Below are 19,724 nucleotides of genomic sequence, written 5' to 3' on the forward strand. Positions count from 1 at the left end.
GGGTAGACGTGAACGTTTTGTCTCCGTAGGTGTGCAGCCACTGTCGCCAGGCACTTGGTAAATACCCTGGGTGCCGTCGTCACTCTGAAAGGAAGGACCTTAAACTGATAATGCTGATTCTGAAGGGTGAACCTGAGGTATTATCTGTGTGACTGGTGTAGCGGAATATGGAAATATGCATCCTTCAGATCTAATGTTGCGAGGAAAACTCCCCGACTGAGTAACGGTAGAACCTGCTGTAATGTGAGCATGTGTAAGTGTTCTGATAGTATGTACTGGTTTAGGGGCCTGTGGTCCAGTATGGGTCTGAGGGACCCGTCCTTTTTTGGGATCAAGAAGTACTGCAAGTACACCCCTGTACCTCTTTCTTCCACAGGCACAAGCTCTATGGCTCCTTTTTGCAGCATGACGACTACCTCCTGCTGCAATAAGTGCAAATGCTCCGTGGACATAGGACGGTGTCTTGGGGGTATGTTGGACGGAGTGGATGTTAACTCCAGTCAATAACCGTACTGGATAAATTGCCTCACCCACCTGTCTGTAGTGATGGATTTCCAGACCGGCAGGAACTGTTGCAGTCTCCCCCTGACCGGTGTGGTATGTTCAGGGGGCAGTGACAAGGCGTCACCGTTTGTTAGTGGCAGAGGATCGGGAGCGGTTGTTTCCACGACCTCTGCCCTTGGTGCTGTTTCCACGATAGCCACTCTTACTCTGTTTGGTGTAGGCGGTCTGCGTGCCTCCTTTACTGTATTGTGTCTGCTGGGACAGCTGGCCCCTGGAAGCTCCTCTATTGTTGGAGCAACGAAAGGAACCACCCCTGAACTGCTGCGACTGTAGAGCCCCCATAGACTTTGCAGTCTGTGTCCTTTTTGATTTTTTCCAAGGTGGTGTCCACCTCTGGGCCAAATAAGTGATCAGGGTTAACAGGCTGATTTAGTATGGTGGTTTGAATCTCGGGCTTGAAACCGGAGATTCTCAGCCAGGCATGTCGCTGTAATATCACACTTGTGTTAATTGCCCTGGCTGCGGTGTCTGCTGCGTCCAGCGCACACTTTATAGATGCGTTTGATATAAGCTTCCCTTCTTGTATTAGCATCTCTGCTGCCTCCTTATATTCATCTGGCAAGTGTTGTAACAGGGTTTCAAGTGTATCATAGTGAGCCCTGTCATATCTGGCTAAGAGTGCCTGTGTTGGAGATGCGCCAGATATTGGCCGCTTGAGCTGCCACCCTTTTCCCTGATGCTTCTAGCACTTTAGATTCTTTGTCAGGGGGAGGAGCATCACCCGTTGTTTGAGAGTTCGCCCTCTTCCGGGCATTGGAAACAACCAGAGAGTCCAACGGCAACTGTCCCTTGATATACATAGGGTCCCCAGGTGTCGGTTTGTATTTTTTCTCAATTCTCGGGTTTATCACCCTTGCGGTCTTCTTAAAAATGTCTCCAGCATATTTTAGGACACCTTTTAGCATTGGTAGAGTCTTGACAGTTCTTTCTGAGGTTGAGAAAGTGTCAAACAAAAAATCCTCCTCAATAGGGTCAGCATGGAGCTGAACATCATGATTTTTGGCTGCCCTTTCAATAAGTGCATTAAACGCAGCAGTGTCTTCAGTAGGCGAGGTTCTCACAGCATAGACATGACTGTCCGGGGCAGGTTGTGGATCTCCTGGGTCAGCAGCGTCTGCCCAGGGTTCAGTGTGATCTTCAGGATCAGTGTCTACAGGAGAACTGTACTCCTCATTGTCACCATCCCCTGCCTCCACATCGGAGTATGTGGGCGAGATAGGAGCAGTGTCTTGCCCATGTGGTGATATAGGTTCAACGAGAAGAGGTGACGTAGCAGAATCCCTCTTTCTTTAATGGAATTTTATATGACTCCATAGGCTGTTATGGGGCGATCTTTTGCTTGTAAATACAAAGTCTACCCATCTCAGCGTCGATGAATTGCCTCAACTGATCTTCAGGCGGAGGCTGTCGATGCTTGGTGAACACCTCCACAGTTGTAGGCTTCGGCCCCGTGGACACTTTCTTGGCCGCTTCGACGGCCGTCCTAGGGGCGAAGGCCTTAGGTATCACTTTCGGCGGCAGTGTGAACTGGATGGGTGTCGACGATTTTGGAGGTTTGCTGACCGGCTTCGGGGGGTGGAGTAGCCTATATTCCGACAGTAGTAGCCTTCTCTTTAATGCGTTTCAGCGAGTCAGACACCTGCTTCGAAAAAGAGGCGGATGGCCGTGTTGACTCGACGGGTTCCTTCGAGCCACCGCCAGGTGTAGACTCTAGGTCTGTACCGCTTTTAGCCTTGTCGTGTCGTGTCGACGCTTAGTATCGAGAACTTTCTGAGCTCCGAGTCCCTTGTCTGTGTCGAGGCTTTCGGCGCCGACTTCTTCGGGTCGACGTCCTTGACCAGTTTATTCGGTGCCCCGGTCTTCGGCTCGACACCCTTTAGCGACCTCACCGGGTCGATAACACTCTTCTGCTTTGTCTGTGCCGACGGTTCAGAGGTCTTCGAACCGACCAAAGCAATATGCACTTTTGGTTTCGATTTAGCGTCCAGCGCTTTCGGTTGTGTAGACACCAATGCTTTCGGTTTAGATTGGTCAACCGATGGCTCGTTAGAAATGTCCGTAGCCGGGCCTGGAGGAGAGGCTGTAGAACCAAGCGTACGACCTGAGCCTTATTGAGTATATTGGTTGCGGCCTCCGTACCCACGGTTGGACCTAGCTCCTCGCTCGAGCTATCTTCCACGGCCCCAAAGACCTCATCGTCGTCGTCCTACCTAGTCGATGACGTCCTCATTATCGACCATTTCCACATCTGCGTCGTAACTGGAGTCGATCTCCGATGCAGGATCAGACCGGGTGTCTTGAAATTCCTGCTAGACTCCCTCATCTTCCTCGGCATCGAAGATGTTCACCGGGTCCAGTGCCGTCTGCCGGGCCTCCTTCCGCGCAGCACGCCGAAGGCAAATAGTCTTCTTGGAGCGGAACCGAGAACAAGCCATACAGCTGGCTTCATCGTGATCCGGAGACAGGAACTTGTTGCACACCAGGTGGACATCGATGTGAGGATACTTGGAGTTGCAAACGGGACATCTCCTGAACGGGCTCCATTCCTTGATGGATCGTCGATAAGGCCTCTATCGTCGATAAGGCCTCTGGCGTCGACTGGGCCTTCAGTGCCGAAAAGCCACGCGGCTCCTGGGGATGTCCGGCTCGGGAACAGAGCTGGAACAAGTACTGGGCACTGATCGCAAAGACAATACTGGCGATAACTAAAGGCCTTTTGGCCAAAAAGAAATTTTTTCATTGATTCCGAACTGGAGTTAACAAATATGCATCCGAACCCAATGGCGGAAAAAAACAATCTGAGGATGGAGTGGATGCCCATGCGCACTGTAGTCCAGGGGAGACCTATCTCGTGATACTTCGAAGACTCTTCCAGGACAACAATGTCTTCCAGGACAACAATGTGCAATCAATCGGACCAAACACTAGGCGGCGATCTATGCACAGATATGAATTCAGCAGCCCACATGCCTCGAACATTCCTTTACCTTTGGTGAGAAGCTGAGGTAGGACTTTCTACAGATTCTTTGTTAGCTGGGGATGAGGAGGAGGAAAAGCAAATGATGTGAAGACTACAGTAGCCTGACAGATGTGTCAGGAACTGTAAAATGCCCCTGGAGCCTTTCAGGCTCGAAATGCGGAATGCCTGCTGCCCAGAGGTTGGAAATAACGTGGGAGCTTCGTTGGAGCGGCCTACTGCCAGTCGGGGCCGCTCTGTGATAGGTGCGAGGAGCCCCGCACCTCCCTGAAACCAACAACCCGGGTCTTGCACTCACCGGGTCTCTGCAGGAGAGGGCTCCTCTCTCTTTCTCGCTTCCTTTGCCGTGCTCTCTCACACGGCGGGATACTGACGGCAGAGTCCCCGCAGCCCTACTCCAGCCATGCAGTCCTGTGAAGAGTCTCCTCCACGGGGAGACTCCGGCCGCAGCGCGGCTTCGGTTTACTGGTGCCAGCCTCTTCTTCTCTTGCTCCGGAGCGCTGGGTGGGCTCCCGTCTGCTTCCGGCTTTGGGAAGAGTTCTTCCGGGTCATCGCGGGCAGCGCGGCGGCCGGGAGGGAGGAGAGAAGGAGAATCAAGAGCTATAATGTTCATCGTATTGAGAGAAGCCTGCAGATCCTTGGATGCAGCTTTCACATTAGTTGATCTCTAGGTTCACGATACTCAGATATGTAGATGCCGGCGACTCCCACACTTGAACTTTCACCGATTAAAAAAACAAAAAGTTGTTTTACTATGGAATGACGGATTTATCGTTTGGAAATGGTTTTAAGCTCAGTCCCAGATCGATGAGCAATTCTTTCTCTGTTACTGTCACGTATCTTTCGAATGGGCATGTGTTTACATGAAACTCGAATTCTCCAGATGAAGCTGAAAACATTTCTGATTTGATATGCAGATGGGGGTGATAGTAATTTCCGACAAACTAGTAACCATGTGCACTTAATTAGCAGAATCAGATCCAAAGAACAGACAAGGGTGCAATAAACGCGAACTTTTTCTACAATCCTATTGAAGTGGACCGATTTTTTACCTGAAGGAACTTTTGCGGCTAACAAAGACCGCGAGCAGCAAAATGGCGCCCGCACAGCTCTGAAAATTTCTGATTCGGGCCGTGTTTTTGCCGTTCAGAGTGAATGATAGCGTCACAGTCGAAAGAACGCAAAAAAACACGCCCCGAATCCGAAAGAGACGGGGCTTCAAAGGAGTGACGACCCTCTCCTTCAATGGCTGGCCTCCGTTTAGGAAGCCAGCCAATGGAGGAGAGAGGCAGGTTCAAGCCCCCATACTCCAAAACATTAAATCTCCTCCTGGAGACTGCGCAAGCGGAGCCTTCGGTCCTCTACCTAAAAATAAGCACATTTTTCAGTGCTTTTACCTAATGTTTTTAAAGCTGGTGCTTTGGGGAGAGCTGGATCTGCTTCAAGGGTAAGGGGTTACCAGTGCCAGGAGTAGGATTCAATTTAGACACTAAGGGGCCTACACAGAAAGGTACATTAGCTGCATCCTAAAGGTTACAACCACATTTAACTTTTCTACAACTGCTAGGAATTCACATAAGAATTTCCGGTAGTCATAAGCCCTTTTGCAGGGGCAGAGATATTCACCTTGAGTGGAGATTTCCACAGCCTTAAATCCCACCAGTGGCAAGTCGGTATTTCAAGACATAGCTTGCCTTGAAAGTTTGATAAAGCTCACTTACATCGATGTTTGCTGCCATTCTTAAATGATCATCCATTTTTTCCATCCTGAAAAGGTCAGAGGAAAGGACTGGCGTAAATCCCTTCCAAAGATGGGAAGCAGATCAGATTCCCCCATATATGATGGATCGTCAACGAAAGGGGGGTTCTCCATAGGAAAAAGAAAAAAAAATGCATTTGCAGAGGGAAATCCATTCCTTCTGTGCAGAGTTGTTCACCACAAAGAACCCCATGGAGAGGGAATGGATACTCACATTAGAAATCCCATAATTTCCCATGCAATCTGCATGGAAACCAGAGTCAGGTGCATCTTTCCTTACAAATACTTCAAGGAGTTGGTGAATTCCAAAACGTAGTAAGCAGACCCTCCAGGATATCGCGATTTCGCGATTTCGCGATTTGCCGCGAAATCGGCACTTTTTAAAAAATGCCGCGATTTTTACAAAAATGCCCGCGAAATTGGCATTTTTGTAGAAATCGCGGCATTTTTCGCTATATCCTGGGGGGTCTGCTTTATTCAAAGACATGCACCGGTTGCCCCACACCTGTAGATGATCTACAGACACTGGGGTCAGAGGGTTAAAGCAGCTCGGCTGCAGCTGGCAGTGTGAAGGTCTAGGCTCTTTGTCATTCAGAGCTGCCCGGGACTGAGCTCGTTCGCACCTCTTCCTGGCCCACACGAATGACAATGGGAGCCCTCACCTTGCACATCAACAGGAGGGGAGGGGGGGATGGGTTGTTGTCACAGAGGATCGGCCTATTTTTGCAAGGATTGTAAAGACACTTTTTTTAAACATTGTGGAACGAACAAAAAACTTTTGTTTTTACTTTTGGATGAAACCGGGTATTTTATTTTCAAAGTTTCCTCCGTTGGATTTGGCGTTTCTTTTGCGCTGTACTTGAAAGTGGAGGTTGTACAGCAGAAGGGGGGGCTTGTTTTGAACCATGGCAGAGGGGGCGGCCAGAGGGAAGTACCGCATCTACAGGAGCGTGTCCTTCAAGCGCCTGGAGATCAGGAGCGCCCCGGCGGAGGGGGCTGGGGAGCCGGAGGGTGTCGCCCGAGCCTCGGGTGAAAAAACTCCCCGGGCTCCTCTCCGCTCTTTGAGTGTGTCCAGAAAGCTGTCCAAAATCTCCACTGCCGGTGCCAGCAGCACTCCCAGCCCGGAGCCCAGGCGGCCCGCCCGCTCCCATTTGCCCTCCGTCAGGCAGCTGTCGGAGCGCTTCAGTGCCGCCCCCAGGGGGGCAGAAGGGCAGCTCCGGGACGGAGGGGTTGTTCATGCTGGGACCCCCGAGCGCAGAGGACCTCTGGGGGTGTCCCCCGAGCCCCCGCTTCCTGCTCCCCAGGACCAAGCGAGAAGGCCCGAAGCCCCGAGGGTCCCTTGGATGATTTGGCCCTGGAGGGCCTGCGCAAGGCGGACCCCAGGGAGCAGACCCCCGAGGCCTCGGCTCTCTGGCCCAGCGTCACCGAGATGCGCAAGCTGTTCGGGGAGAGCTTCAGCAGGTACCCCAGGGGCCCCGAGGAGGGGAGGGCCCCTGGGCAGACCTGGAGGGACCCCCTGCTAGCTGGCTACCCCGAGCACTTCAAGCACCCCTGGGCCGAGGGCCCCCCCGGCCACCACAGCTCCTCGGACAGCTTGCCTGGGGCGCCCTCCGCCAGGCGCACGAGCCTCGGGAGTGAGGGCAGGCCGCCTTCCAGCAGCAGCACCCCCGAGGGCAGCCTCTGCACCTATGAGGATGAGGGGAAGGATGGATGATGAGGGGAAGGATGGATGGATGATGAGGGAATGGATGGATGATGAGGGGGTGGGTGAAAGGATGGATGGATGATGAGGGGAAGGATGGATGGATGAAGAGTGGGTGGGTAGATGGATGGATGGATGGATGATGAGGGCAAAGGATGGATGGATGATGAGGGAAAAGGATGGATGGGTGATGAGGGGAAGGATGGATGATGAGGGGAAGGACAGATGGATGGATGGATGGATGGATGATGGGTGGGTGAAAGGATGGATGGAAGGAAGGATGGCTAAGTGAAAGGGTCGATGGAGAGAGAAAGGGAGGATGGATGACTAAAATAGTGGATGGGTGGAAGGATTAGTAAGTGAAAGGATGGCTGGATTGGTGAAAGGGTAAATGGCTGAATGGATGAGTGAATGGATGGATGGGATGAAGAGTGGATGGATAAGTGTACAGATGGATAGGGTGAAAGGGTGGATGGATAATGGAGATGAGTGAAAGGATGGATGAGGGGACCAACATGCAGTTCGCTACTGTGTAACAAGTGACCACTTGGCGGTTTTGACTGCTCTTTCTCTAGTGGTTAGGTCTGTCGAACGGGCATCCGGTGGGATATCAGGTTGTGTTCAAAATACACTGTACTATTTAACGTGCTTACTAATAAAAGGGGCGATAGGTATAGCCATCATTAGTGCAGCAGGTACTGTGGCACCCAGCTCTAAGGCTATTGCAAGACACAAACTGACCTGCAATGGTACGCCTCTTCTGGCGCAGGGCTTTGCAACGTGACGCATCTGGGAGATGCGTCACGTAGTAAATACCCCGCACCATGGTGCATCTTTTGCGCCGCCGCTGCGTCACAAAAGTGACGCAACGGCGGCGTAAAAGCAGCGCAAGGGGCTTGTAAATCTGCCCCAAAGTGTCTACATTGTAAAGAAACCAAATATACATAGCTTCATGTTGTTAAATAACTAAAAAAACTAAGATATCTGTGTTTGTTGTAGGAAAAATGGCCACATAAAATGCCGCTAAATTGCCGCTAAATTTCCATATTTGTGCCGCTAAATTTGCTATTCCATGCCGCTATATCCTGGGGGGTCTGAGTAAGTCTGCAGCCGCACATCAATATAAATCTGTGGGTGTAGATTTACAGGTTTCTTCATGATTCCAAAAAGGTCTCTTACATAGAATTCTTATCAGCTTTCTTCTTAAGTTATGCCAAATGTAATTTGAAAAAAACTACACAATATTACTGTGATATATATCAATCATTTAGTTTAATAAAGCTACAACACAGAAAAGATAAGTCCTAGAAAAACAAGACAAATGTCAAAGTAACACTGAACCTACCTCGGGGTGTTTTACTGCATATGGTATCATTCAACCCTTCCCACTTGGAGCAGTCAGACCACGGAAGCACACTTGTGAACGAGGCAAAGAGATAATAAAGACTGTAGGCGATTATGACATTATAATAAATAGTCACTAGAGTTGTAATAAGAACCATCGTCACTCCCACACCTGCAAAGGAGTACACAAGGAAGTAGGAACAAAGTCAGATTAAGGTGAAAGTCAAAATAAGGTAACTGTCAAGGTTTCAGGCAGGTTGACTTAATCGTACAGTAAAATACTTTGCTGTATGGTAAAATCACAGACAAAACACATAATATTGGAAGTTTAGGTTCATAGCCACATATTCAAAATAATTACTTATAAACCAAAGCTCAGACTTTCTCTTGTTATATCTGTGGTTCCGTGTGGCTATTTAAGGGGTTTTTGAAATACTTTCAACTGTTTTAGCTGATGTGGTGGTACGTTTAAAATTTCCAGTACAGGACCAACTATGTGGGCAACTACCTTTATGACTACAATTGCAAATATTATTTACTCTGGTTGTTAACGACTAAAGATGTTTCTGGTTTGGAAATGCTATAAGTACATGGATATGCATCTTACCACAGGCTGTATGTGATTTCATAGAAAACATTCAATGGAATACCATTACAAAGAAACCATGTCATCTAGACTGTTTAATTGACGTTTTCAGGATGAATGGCATTTACCATTTAATAGAAGCCAATTCACAGAATTTTTTTTTCCCTCAAAATTTACTTCTGCATTCCTATTTTGAAAGTGCAGAAGAAATGATTGAGGTCTTACTATCAGAAACGTATTAGCCAAAGGAATTTCAGACTTATGTCAGGGGGCATTATTTTGGATTAATATCTTTAACGTTGTCAAGCAATGACTTTGGATATTTTTAATTCACTGGACACTCACCGCCCCTAATAGCATTCATCTCGGCTCCCTAAAAAGGCCTCCCCACGCATAAACTACACCCATCCCTGATCCCTAAACTCCAACCATTCCTGAACCTTAATTCCTTTCTACTCCTAAACTCTACCATCTCTTAACATAGAACCGCCCTCAATACCTCTAATCACCCATTTCTGAACCCTAGAAATCAATCTATGCTAAACCCCATTTATCCATGATCCCCAAAAATCCCACATCACCCCTAAACACCACTCATCCCTGAACCCTAAGAAACCCTCACCACCGCCTGAAAAATCCCATTACCGACCCTTAAATTACCACATTCCTGAAACCTAACACTTACTACATATAAATTCCACCTATCCCTGAACCCTTAAAATCCCACATCACCCTAAATTCCACTCATTCCCAAACACTATAAACCATTCACCACCCCAAAACTCTACACATCACTGAATCTTAAAATATTCACCAGCCCTAAACTCCACTTATAGCGGATTTCTGAAAAACCCTCATGAGCCTTAAACCCCAGCCACCCCTAACCCCACTCCCCCTCCACATAAAACTCTAATCGCCCCTTAACAGCACCCATTCCTGAAGAAAAAAAACCCCTCACTACCCCCAATGTTCCCCAATGAGTGATTTGGGGCGTTTCCTTAAAATTATCTTTCCTTTAAAATGTTTACTTTCGTTTTTAGGACTCTACTATTATATTCCGCAAGGAATAAATATACGAGAGTATTGTGGGCAAACCAAGCTCTGAAACCAGCGGATTTCGGACAGTTCGTGTGGCTTACTGAAGCTGAAAGCGCGTCCACATGAAAGCCATTAGCCTCCCTCCCACAGGCATCCCCCAGCGTGCGCGCTGCCTTAGGCTGTTTCACTTTCACGGCCGTGCTTCAAAGGGATCCGCTCACCCGCCCCCTGCTTCACGCCAGTCCGTGTCTCGCATTTCTCCTCCCCCCCTCCCCACAGCGATGCCTAGAGCTTGTTATTTTGGCTTGTGTGGGCTCTCCTTCCTCTTGTGTTCCCCGGAGCATGGCCTCATTAATGGTCATTCCACTGCTTAATATTCTGGGACTACATTTTTCTTTTAGTAAATCACGCATTAGTCATTCATGTTTCTTGCTATTTCCCTTGTGTATTTCTCTTCTTACCTGTGTAGTATTGATCTCCGTCTTCTTTGCTTCTCCCCGCCCCTCTCCATGTTTTGCCCTCCCGCATTTGCTCTTCTCCCGTGTTGCTTCCTCACCCGTGTGCTTTGTATCCCAGCTCCATGTTGCTCCTTGGTCAATGTTATTCTTCCTCCCACCCCTCCAACCACAGACACTGCAAGCTCCCCTCATCTATGTTGTGAACTCCGTTCCACCACTCTCATCCACACTTTGATCAACATCAAACTCTGAGCTGTAAATAGCAGAAAAAAGCATCTGAGCACGCCACCCGCATCCTCTTTCACCGCTACAAACCGCCACAAATCCTCAGCATGCCGCCTGCAGCCTCTTTCAATTCCCTCCACCGAAACAAATCCCAGCACGCCACCCGTAGCCTATTCCACCTTTGCCCAGTGCCACAAATCTCACCCGCCACTCGCTGCCTATTCCACCTCTCCCCACCACCAACAAGCCCTCTACTACCACATATCCCCCTGCAAGCAGGCAGGCCACAAACAGAGCAGGATTAGCTGGAGGTTGCAGGGTAGAGCCGGGCCGTTCTGTTGGCTTCTTTTGCAACTACAATGCTTGTTTCACTTAACAGCTATCTGCTGTCGGTCTCATCCCCTCGAGCATTTTCCGGGCGGCACTGAGCTGCACAGACACACGCCGTTACTGCTATGGATACGTGTTCCAGCAAACAAAACATCCACCCGTCCTGACCCTACGGACAGTATGGACTTCTTGACTTTTGCTCTGTTCTGACCGACACTTTGCTGCTGTTCTCGGACAGTGTCTCTGGGCTCTGGCCCCCTACCATGCCCCTGGCCTTAGCCCTTCTCACTGTGGATGACCCTCAAATGTTTCCTCCCTGTTGTGCTTCCCCTTCTCTCCATGCCCTTGCATCCCTCCCACCCTCCCTTTGTGCTGTGGCTGCATCCACACTTATGGAACTCTGCTTTGTCTTGTGTAGTGACTCTAGTTAATGGTATCTGCTTTAGACCTAGCACCATATACCATGCCTATGTGACTCTTGGAGTTTACCCAGTCATATCCCCTCCCTATGTGTGTAGAGATGACTCTAATCATTAGTGTATGCAGTAGACCTTTGACCGATTACAATAATGTTAAGCTTTGGTATTCGCTGAAGTCCTTACACCATATACCACCCCTATGCGTCTTCTAGAGTCTGGCCAGTCATATCCTATGTGTACGTAATTGACCCTTACCACTAGTGTTTGCAGTGGACCTATGTATTCTCTACCACCCCTATGTGACCCTTAGAGTGTTTCCAGTCCAAGTGCAGAGAGAAACTTGGAGACAGAGAGCTCACTTGGTTGCTGCTGGGATTGTGATTTCCGTCATGACTTCAAACAAACTAGTTGTAAAGGGGCAGCTGAAATTCCAGGAGCCTAGTCCCGACAGCTCGACGACTTCGGAGGGCTGGAAGAGGTCCCCCGCTACACGGCGGAGGAGGGCACTGGACATCGAAGGCTGTCCTATGTAAAGCGCTTTGATAACCTAATCGGTTCAAGATCCTGAAATGTGCAACGTAACTGATTCTATGTAAACTGCTGTGATAACATGTAACGGAACTGGTGCTATGTAAAGCGCTCTGATAACCTAATCGGTTCAAGTTCGCGCTATAGAAAACTCTAAAAATAAATAAAAAATAAATATGTCCCGCTGATGTGTTACCATACACTGCCATATGTCTACTAACGTTATCACCTTGCACGCTTGCTTTATTAAATCCCTTGTATCACCTAGTCTACTAACACAAACGCCTTGCACACGCGCTTTATTCAATCCCTTGAATCACCCCCTCCCGCTGCCATGTGTTAATGCACGCAAACACCTTATGCTCGCGCTTTATTCATTCCCTTCAGCACTTAAAATTGTCGGCCAGGCCTTGCAGTCTCTGGAGGTTGTTTAGTTTTGTAATAAGGGTGAATGCCTTACTTATTCGCCCTTTTGATGTTATTTCCTGTGCATTCTTAATTGTCCGCCGGCCCCTGCAGTGCCGTCTTTATGCAAGCAAAAGTGTTCAATTAATTGAACTGTTTGGGCCTCTGTAATTGGCAGCTCGCCTTTGCATATCTTCTCCTTAAAACCCGAACGCTAGACGCGTTCACATTCCTCACTGGTTGTTTTTTACTTCCTTAATATTAGTTGCTGAACGCCTGTTATCCTTGTCATTATTGCATGTGTATTATCGGAAAAGGTTTGGAAAGAAAAAGGATAATGGAACGCAAAGATATTTAAAATTAAAACAAGGACGTCGATGCTATACTTTGCTGTCTTGACCATTTTATAGATCGTGTGTTCTAGTAAAAAATATGCGGCCGCTAGCACTTTGATTGTGTACACTACTTTTATCTCGTGTGTGGGCTCTGAGGCCATCTAGGTATCACTCCCTAGCAAATGTATTACAGTAACTAAGTTCACACACTATCCTTTGTGTGTACATGGTTCCAAAAAATAGACCAAAGTAGAAACGGTAATCAAAAGATAATAGCAGGACTTAAAAGCCAACTTTTTTTGAAAGCATGCGGTGTCTCTCCCTATGGTTGGTACAAATAATATTTTGAGGACTATAAAAATAATGTATTTACTATCCACATGCGCTTCCGAACTCCATTTAGGTATTGTATGTAAGCCTCGTTGACACAGTGTTCTTTCTTAACCCCCAACGCCCCCCCCCCATCCCGAAAACACTTGCAAGTGAGCTGAGCTATTGCCGTTCGCTTGGACTGCATTGCAGCCATGCAAGCCAGGCAAATCCTTAACGAGTCTAGTCCACAGATACCTGTACACCCATCATAACGCATGTACCATTAACCATATCCCCAACGAGTCTAGTCCACAGATACCTGTACACCCATCATAACGCATGTACCATTAACCATATCCCTGATAAACGGATTCATTTTACCAGGCACAAGTGACCCCAGAATGCCTGCCATTGGTGGTTTAGGGATCATGAGGGAAGACTCGTTCAGAAGGGGTAAAGGTTCCACTCTGTTTATCAATAGTTTTGATTGCAATTACCGGACTACCAGGCATTGCCAGCTCTTTCAAGCTATGCATCCTTCTTACTAACCTGTGGCTGCTTGCAGATTTGGTGCAAATGCAAATTCCGCTCTATAGTTCACTCAATCTATTATTTCTTTTCACCCTCAATTCTACCTTCCGTCTCTTTCCTTGCATCTCTGCCTCCCTTCTCTGTACTTTTCTCTGTTCTCTTTATCTCCCACTCCACATTTCCTTGCTTAATTTCTCTGTCAGTTTGCTCTCTCACCTTCCCTATCATTAACACATAGTCAGTCCTCGGGATCTTCCAGTCTCTTCAAGTACGCACCCTCGTTAGCATATGCTGTCATCTTCTCTCCTCCAAGCCCCCACCACCCACATCGCATTTCTCCGGGCTGTTTATACATCCTGAAAACTTGTTTCCATTTCGTCCATCAATGACCTGAACCTATTTACACACCACTCGGTACAGTCATAGGACTTATTTTTCCATACTTTGTTACTAGGTATCGATGGGTAGACCAACCTTTCATCCTTCCAATGCTGGTAAAAAGAGTCCTAACCCTTATGGGCAAAGGTACAAAAAGTGTTTGTGGTATAGGGCTAGTTATCGGCACGTTTCAGAAATATGTAGTTGCAGAAATAATAATATTAACCTATCTACTGATGGGGCTGTTTTAGCTTGAGAAAATAAAAATAAAAATATGTTTCTACATTTTGCCTGAGAAAAGGGGGTTTCTGTGTCCACCACAGCTGGAGTTAACATATGTGAGGAACGTAACCAAACACAGACACGCAGATTAACACATACTTAGTAACACACAGAAAGCACAGACACTCGCACATATAAAACCACTCATAGAAACAAGTATAGATGACACACAAACACCACACATACCCAAGCACCAAAGATACACAGGCACACAATGGTACGCAATATATTTTTTTATACACAATAAACACAAGTATGCAAGAAAACTTATAAGCACCTATACGGACTCACAAGCACGCATACAAGACTCAGGCACACACACATACACAGAACGGCACCAAAACGCAGGTCAACACACACACACGCTACCACATTCACAGTATGGGCATATAAATATTCCCCGCATTTCTCTTTAGCACCAGGACGCACAACACCCAAGCCAGTGCAGTGTGCATCTCTGCCCAGCTCTCTGGGTGCAGCAGGACGCACTGCATCCAAGCTAGTCCAAGCCACAACAAGCATTGGCATAGCCAATACGTCTCACCTTTGGGACCTTATAAGTGTTTAGCTATGCAACAGTTGATGTTGCACCAAGGATATTGTGCTGCATAACTAAATGCATATAAGGTCCCAAAAGCAAGACCTATTGGCTATGCCAATGCATAACCGGTTTCTAAACTCAAACAATCCTTGACAACAATTGACCGAGCAACCGGCAGCTCTGTTGTGTAAACACAACTATTGTTGCGTGAAGGGGCCAGTCCCCTCTAAACATTGGGCACCACCACCGCCACAATCACAATCACTACGTCCTCCACCACACCCACCACGTCCTCCACCACACCCACCACGTCCTCCACCACACCCACCACGTCCTCCACCACCACCACCACCACGTCCACCACCACCATCATGTCCACCACCACCACATCACGTCCACCACCACCACCACCACATCACATCCACCACCACCATCACGTCCACCACCACCACCATCACGTCCACCACCACCACCATCACGTCCACCACCACCACCATCACGTCCACCACCACCACCATCACGTCCACCACCACCACCATCACGTCCACCACCACCACCATCACGTCCACCACCACCATCACGTCCACCACCACCACAACGTCCACCACCACCACCATCACGTCCACCACCACCACCATCACGTCCACCACCACCACCACCATCACGTCCACCACCACCACCACCACCATCACGTCCACCACCACCACCATCACGTCCACCACCACCATCACATCCACCACCACCATCACATCCACCACCACCACCATCACGTCCACCACCACCACCATCACGTCCACCACCACCACCATCACGTCCACCACCACCATCACGTCCACCACCCCCATCACGTCCACCACCACCACCATCACGTCCACCACCACCACCATCACGTCCACCACCACCACCATCACGTCCACCACCACCACCATCACGTCCACCACCACCACCATCACGTCCACCACCACCACCATCACATCCACCACCACCACCACGTCCACCACCACCATCACGTCCACCATCACGTCCACCACCACCATCATGTCCACCACCACCATCACGTCCACCACCACCATCACGTCCACCACCACCATCACGTCCACCACCACCACCATCACGTCCACCACCACCACCATCACGTCCACCACCACCACCATCACGTCCACCACCACCACCATCACATCCACCACCACCACGTCCACCACCACCACGTCCACCACCACCACCACCACGTCCACCACCACCACGTCCACCACCACCACGTCCACCACCACCATCACGTCCACCACCACCATCACGTCCACCACCACCATCACGTCCACCACCACCATTACGTCCACCACCACCATCACGTCCACCACCACCATCACGTCCACCACCACCACCACCATCACGTCCACCACCACCACCACCATCACGTCCACCACCACCACCACCATCACGTCCACCACCACCATCACCATCACGTCCACCACCACCATCACCATCACGTCCACCACCACCACCTCCACCACCATCAAGTCCACCACCATCACGTCCACCACCATCACGTCCACCACCATCACGTCCACCACCACCACCATCACGTCCACCACCATCACGTCCACCACCATCACGTCCACCACCACCACCATCAAGTCCACCACCACCACCATCAAGTCTGGAGTTCTGGACTTTTATTACGGTCCAGAGGTGTCAGGGATAACACCCGAAGACCCCTGAGTTCTACCTGTCTCGGTGCACAAATAAACAGAAACACGGGCTTCTCGATGGTGGCGTCAGAGACCAAAGGTTTATTACTGCAGGGATACAGAAGTCACAGAAACTACACACGGGCAGATTCTAGGAGCCTGTTCGATTTGCACTAAGTGGGTTGCTCCTTAAATACACGTTTTTTAGCTGTGGGCAACATTCTTCACATGCTGGTACATTTCTTAAACTTCGTATCCTAAACAATAAATATTTGGCGTCAAACAGGAATTGTCAACGAATATCTGATGCTAAACATTACGAATGAGGGGTTCCCACTTGTTCAATCACAATCCCGTGTCATCTTTTCATTCAGGAGCCGGACCGCCTCATCGTAAATTTCGTTACCTCCCCTCAATAAAGGCCCAGAAGGAAAGGAGCAGAGCCAGGTGTAGAAGATAGGAAAACGGGATAAGAGATGTTTGTAGGTCGTAAATGGGCAAGGCTACCGACTTCGGCCGCCTAATCATGATCAGGCCAGCGAGCACGAGAACCAGTATAGCAGGACTGGCCTTAGGCAGAGGAGGCAGCTTCTGCCGAGTCATGCGGCCACAGCGTTTCTGACCCTTAAGGTGTACGTGTCATTAGCAAGGTGAATCGCCGGCTAAAGCCTACGTGTACTTTGGCAAAATGAATTGATCAGAGGTCACTGTTTGTTCATTGACTATGTGAGGGCAAGAATACAAGATGGATGCCGTATTCTAAAATGGATGCCATCTGTGTACCGGAAATGTGCTCATAACAAGAGAGCTCTTGCTCGTAGCATAGCGAAAACACCAGGATATACTATATGGATCATATACGGTTCACTGGTACCGAAATTATGGGTTTACGACAATGTCGAAAACACAGGTTCGAATCGTCACGGAACCTCAGACCCTCCTTTTGCCCTTACATAGGCAATTACTCACTCTATGTCAGAGTCTATCTCGATGTTCATCAGGTCAGTGATATGTTGCTGTAACATTATTCTTTCTCGCACCTTGTCTCCCAACACAGGCGGTTTCCTTAGACAGGTTGCAGCACAGAGGCTACACAAGGCGGGACCACACTGGATAATAAGACAGCACGAGAATAGGAACACTAAGACAATACCAATAACCATCAGAACCTTCCATCCCCACGCTGATAACAGAGTCCCAAGCCATTCCATTAACGACCAATTTCCCTTATCTACATGAATAGAGTCGGAAATCTTGTGTAGCTTAGAGATCGCTTCGTACACTGTCGGAGCATTATTGGGGATATAAACACAGCAGCTCGATTGGATCATTCTGCATACCCCACCTCGATCTGCAAGTATTACATCAAGAACCATACGGTTCTGTAATGTCATGAGACGATCCGCCTGGAGCTCAGCTGTTAAGTTACTAAGGGCACCAGCAGTTTCTGTAATAGTAGATTCAACTACCCGTGTTAGCTGACGTAGATTTCTACTATTGGCCATAGGCCCCCAGAACGGAAGGAAACCTTTGAAGAAGTCTCCGGCTTCCTGACCAGCGGTGTCTTCCTTGCTGAAAACACCTCTTACTACTCTGGTTTTGTGATAATTTGAGGCAGCTGTATATGTCGGAGGCAACAGTCGAGCAATATAGCATGAACCTGAAAAGTCAGCAGGCAGCCATGTATATGCCCTGTCTCGACAGATGAAGTAGGTACCCTTAGCAGTTAGGAAGGCAGGGGAAGAGTTTGATGGATACACGTAAGTTTCAACACAATCACTCTTCCCTAGCCGAGCTCTTGGATTTCTCCCATTACCTTGCAAGCAGAATTGACCTCGGTGAGGTACGACCCAAACTGGAGTGGAGCTCTTACGCTTGTTTTCACCCAAACTAATGCTATACTCCTTAGCATTCCAACTCAAATAAACTCGTAGCTCATCCTTAGGTATAAACGGGGAGTTATTGACGTCTTTAATCATGTCAGTTATTCCCTTTAGCAAGGCTTTATTAGCGGAGTTATACTTGGTGGAACGTGGAGGACGCGGGGGATAGGTCTCGAGGGCATAGACAAATACAGTCTGGAAGGCCCGACATGATCCATTATAGCTAAAAGGCAAGACCAGGTAGGGGATGCCTTTATCCATAGTGTGAGGTATCAAACCGCACACCCAGCAGTCTGTTGTGTTAACTACCAGTTGGTGTTGGTGCAAGAGCTGTACGAAAGTATTATTTATGAACTCTGAGCGTCGAGCTTGCTCATGTTCAGGAAACGAATGAAAGGAATGAGGAGAAACAATAGTATGAGAAACAAGAACAGGGGGAGGTATCGTAGTAGTGATCGGTGAAAAGATTAAATGAATACCAAAGGTAATTCCACCCACCAACGTTATTAAAATAGTCAAAAACGTAATTGCACATTGCATCAGAAAACATTTGTTATGTAGAATTTTGTATAATCTATATCTGTGACATAAATTACATTTTCTCGGTGCAGCCCAGGAAGCTCCATCTTCTACAACCGCTCGCGACCACTGATGATATGTACGTAGTTGAAAATGCCTCTGTTAGAACTGGGGGTCTCTAGTTGGCAGAGGTAGGTACCACTGTCCAAATAGGGACCCTTGCTTCTAGTCAGGACAAGGAGATAACCCTCTTAGATAACCCCTGCTCGCCCTCAAGGTAGCTTGGCCTGAGCAGTCTAGGCTAACCAGAGGCAATGCGTTAAGTATTTGTACCAACACTCACAGTAACACAGTGAAAACACCACAAACTGATTCCACAACAGTTTAGGAAAATAAGGATATTTATTCTAAACTACACAAGACCAAAACGGCAAAAATCCAACATACAGTTCAAGGATATGGTTTCAAAAAGAGTTCTTCAGGTTGTAATCAAAGTTCTTTAAGTTGCGATCAAATAATCCACAGATGCGTGAAAAGTTCACAGTTGCGTCACGTTTACTCACAGTACCTTTTAGATGCAACAAAGTTCCACAAGCAGGAAGCTGGTGCGGTGGAAACAAGCGATGCGTTGCTCCTGAGACCCTGGGGAGGCGATGCGACAGCCCCGCTGCAGCAGCGGGCGTGTGGCGATGAATCCGGTCTGTATGGGGAGGAAGGCAGCTTGCGTAGATTCCGGTGCGTAGGTTCCGTGGGACGTCTGTTCTCGCAAAGGCACGATGCGATGATCTCGTAGGGGCTGCGACGATCTCCGGGGCGACGATGCGCGGTCCAGCGGTGACCCTCTCTCTCGCAGCTCCTCGATGTGATGTTTCTGCGACGATGTTCGCAGCGACGTGATGCGGTCCGCAAGCAAGCGGTGC

General features: G+C 48.6%; 1 protein-coding gene across 1 annotated transcript in view; it reads right to left on the reverse strand.

Moving 5' to 3' along the window:
• Window positions 1-8,517, reverse strand: part of LOC147668896 (sodium- and chloride-dependent neutral and basic amino acid transporter B(0+)-like) — a 222,760-nt gene extending 214,243 nt beyond the window's left edge. The window contains exon 1 of the mRNA XM_086948371.1: window positions 8,348-8,517. Within this exon, the coding sequence (XP_086804497.1) occupies window positions 8,348-8,504 (157 nt within the window). The 5' untranslated portion in view covers window positions 8,505-8,517. The remainder of the gene's footprint in view (window positions 1-8,347) is intronic.
• Between the last annotated feature and the right edge of the window lie 11,207 nt (window positions 8,518-19,724).

The sequence above is a fragment of the Lissotriton vulgaris genome, unplaced genomic scaffold (assembly GCF_964263255.1).
Source record: "Lissotriton vulgaris unplaced genomic scaffold, aLisVul1.2 SCAFFOLD_1195, whole genome shotgun sequence".
NCBI classification, from domain to species: Eukaryota; Metazoa; Chordata; class Amphibia; order Caudata; family Salamandridae; genus Lissotriton; species Lissotriton vulgaris.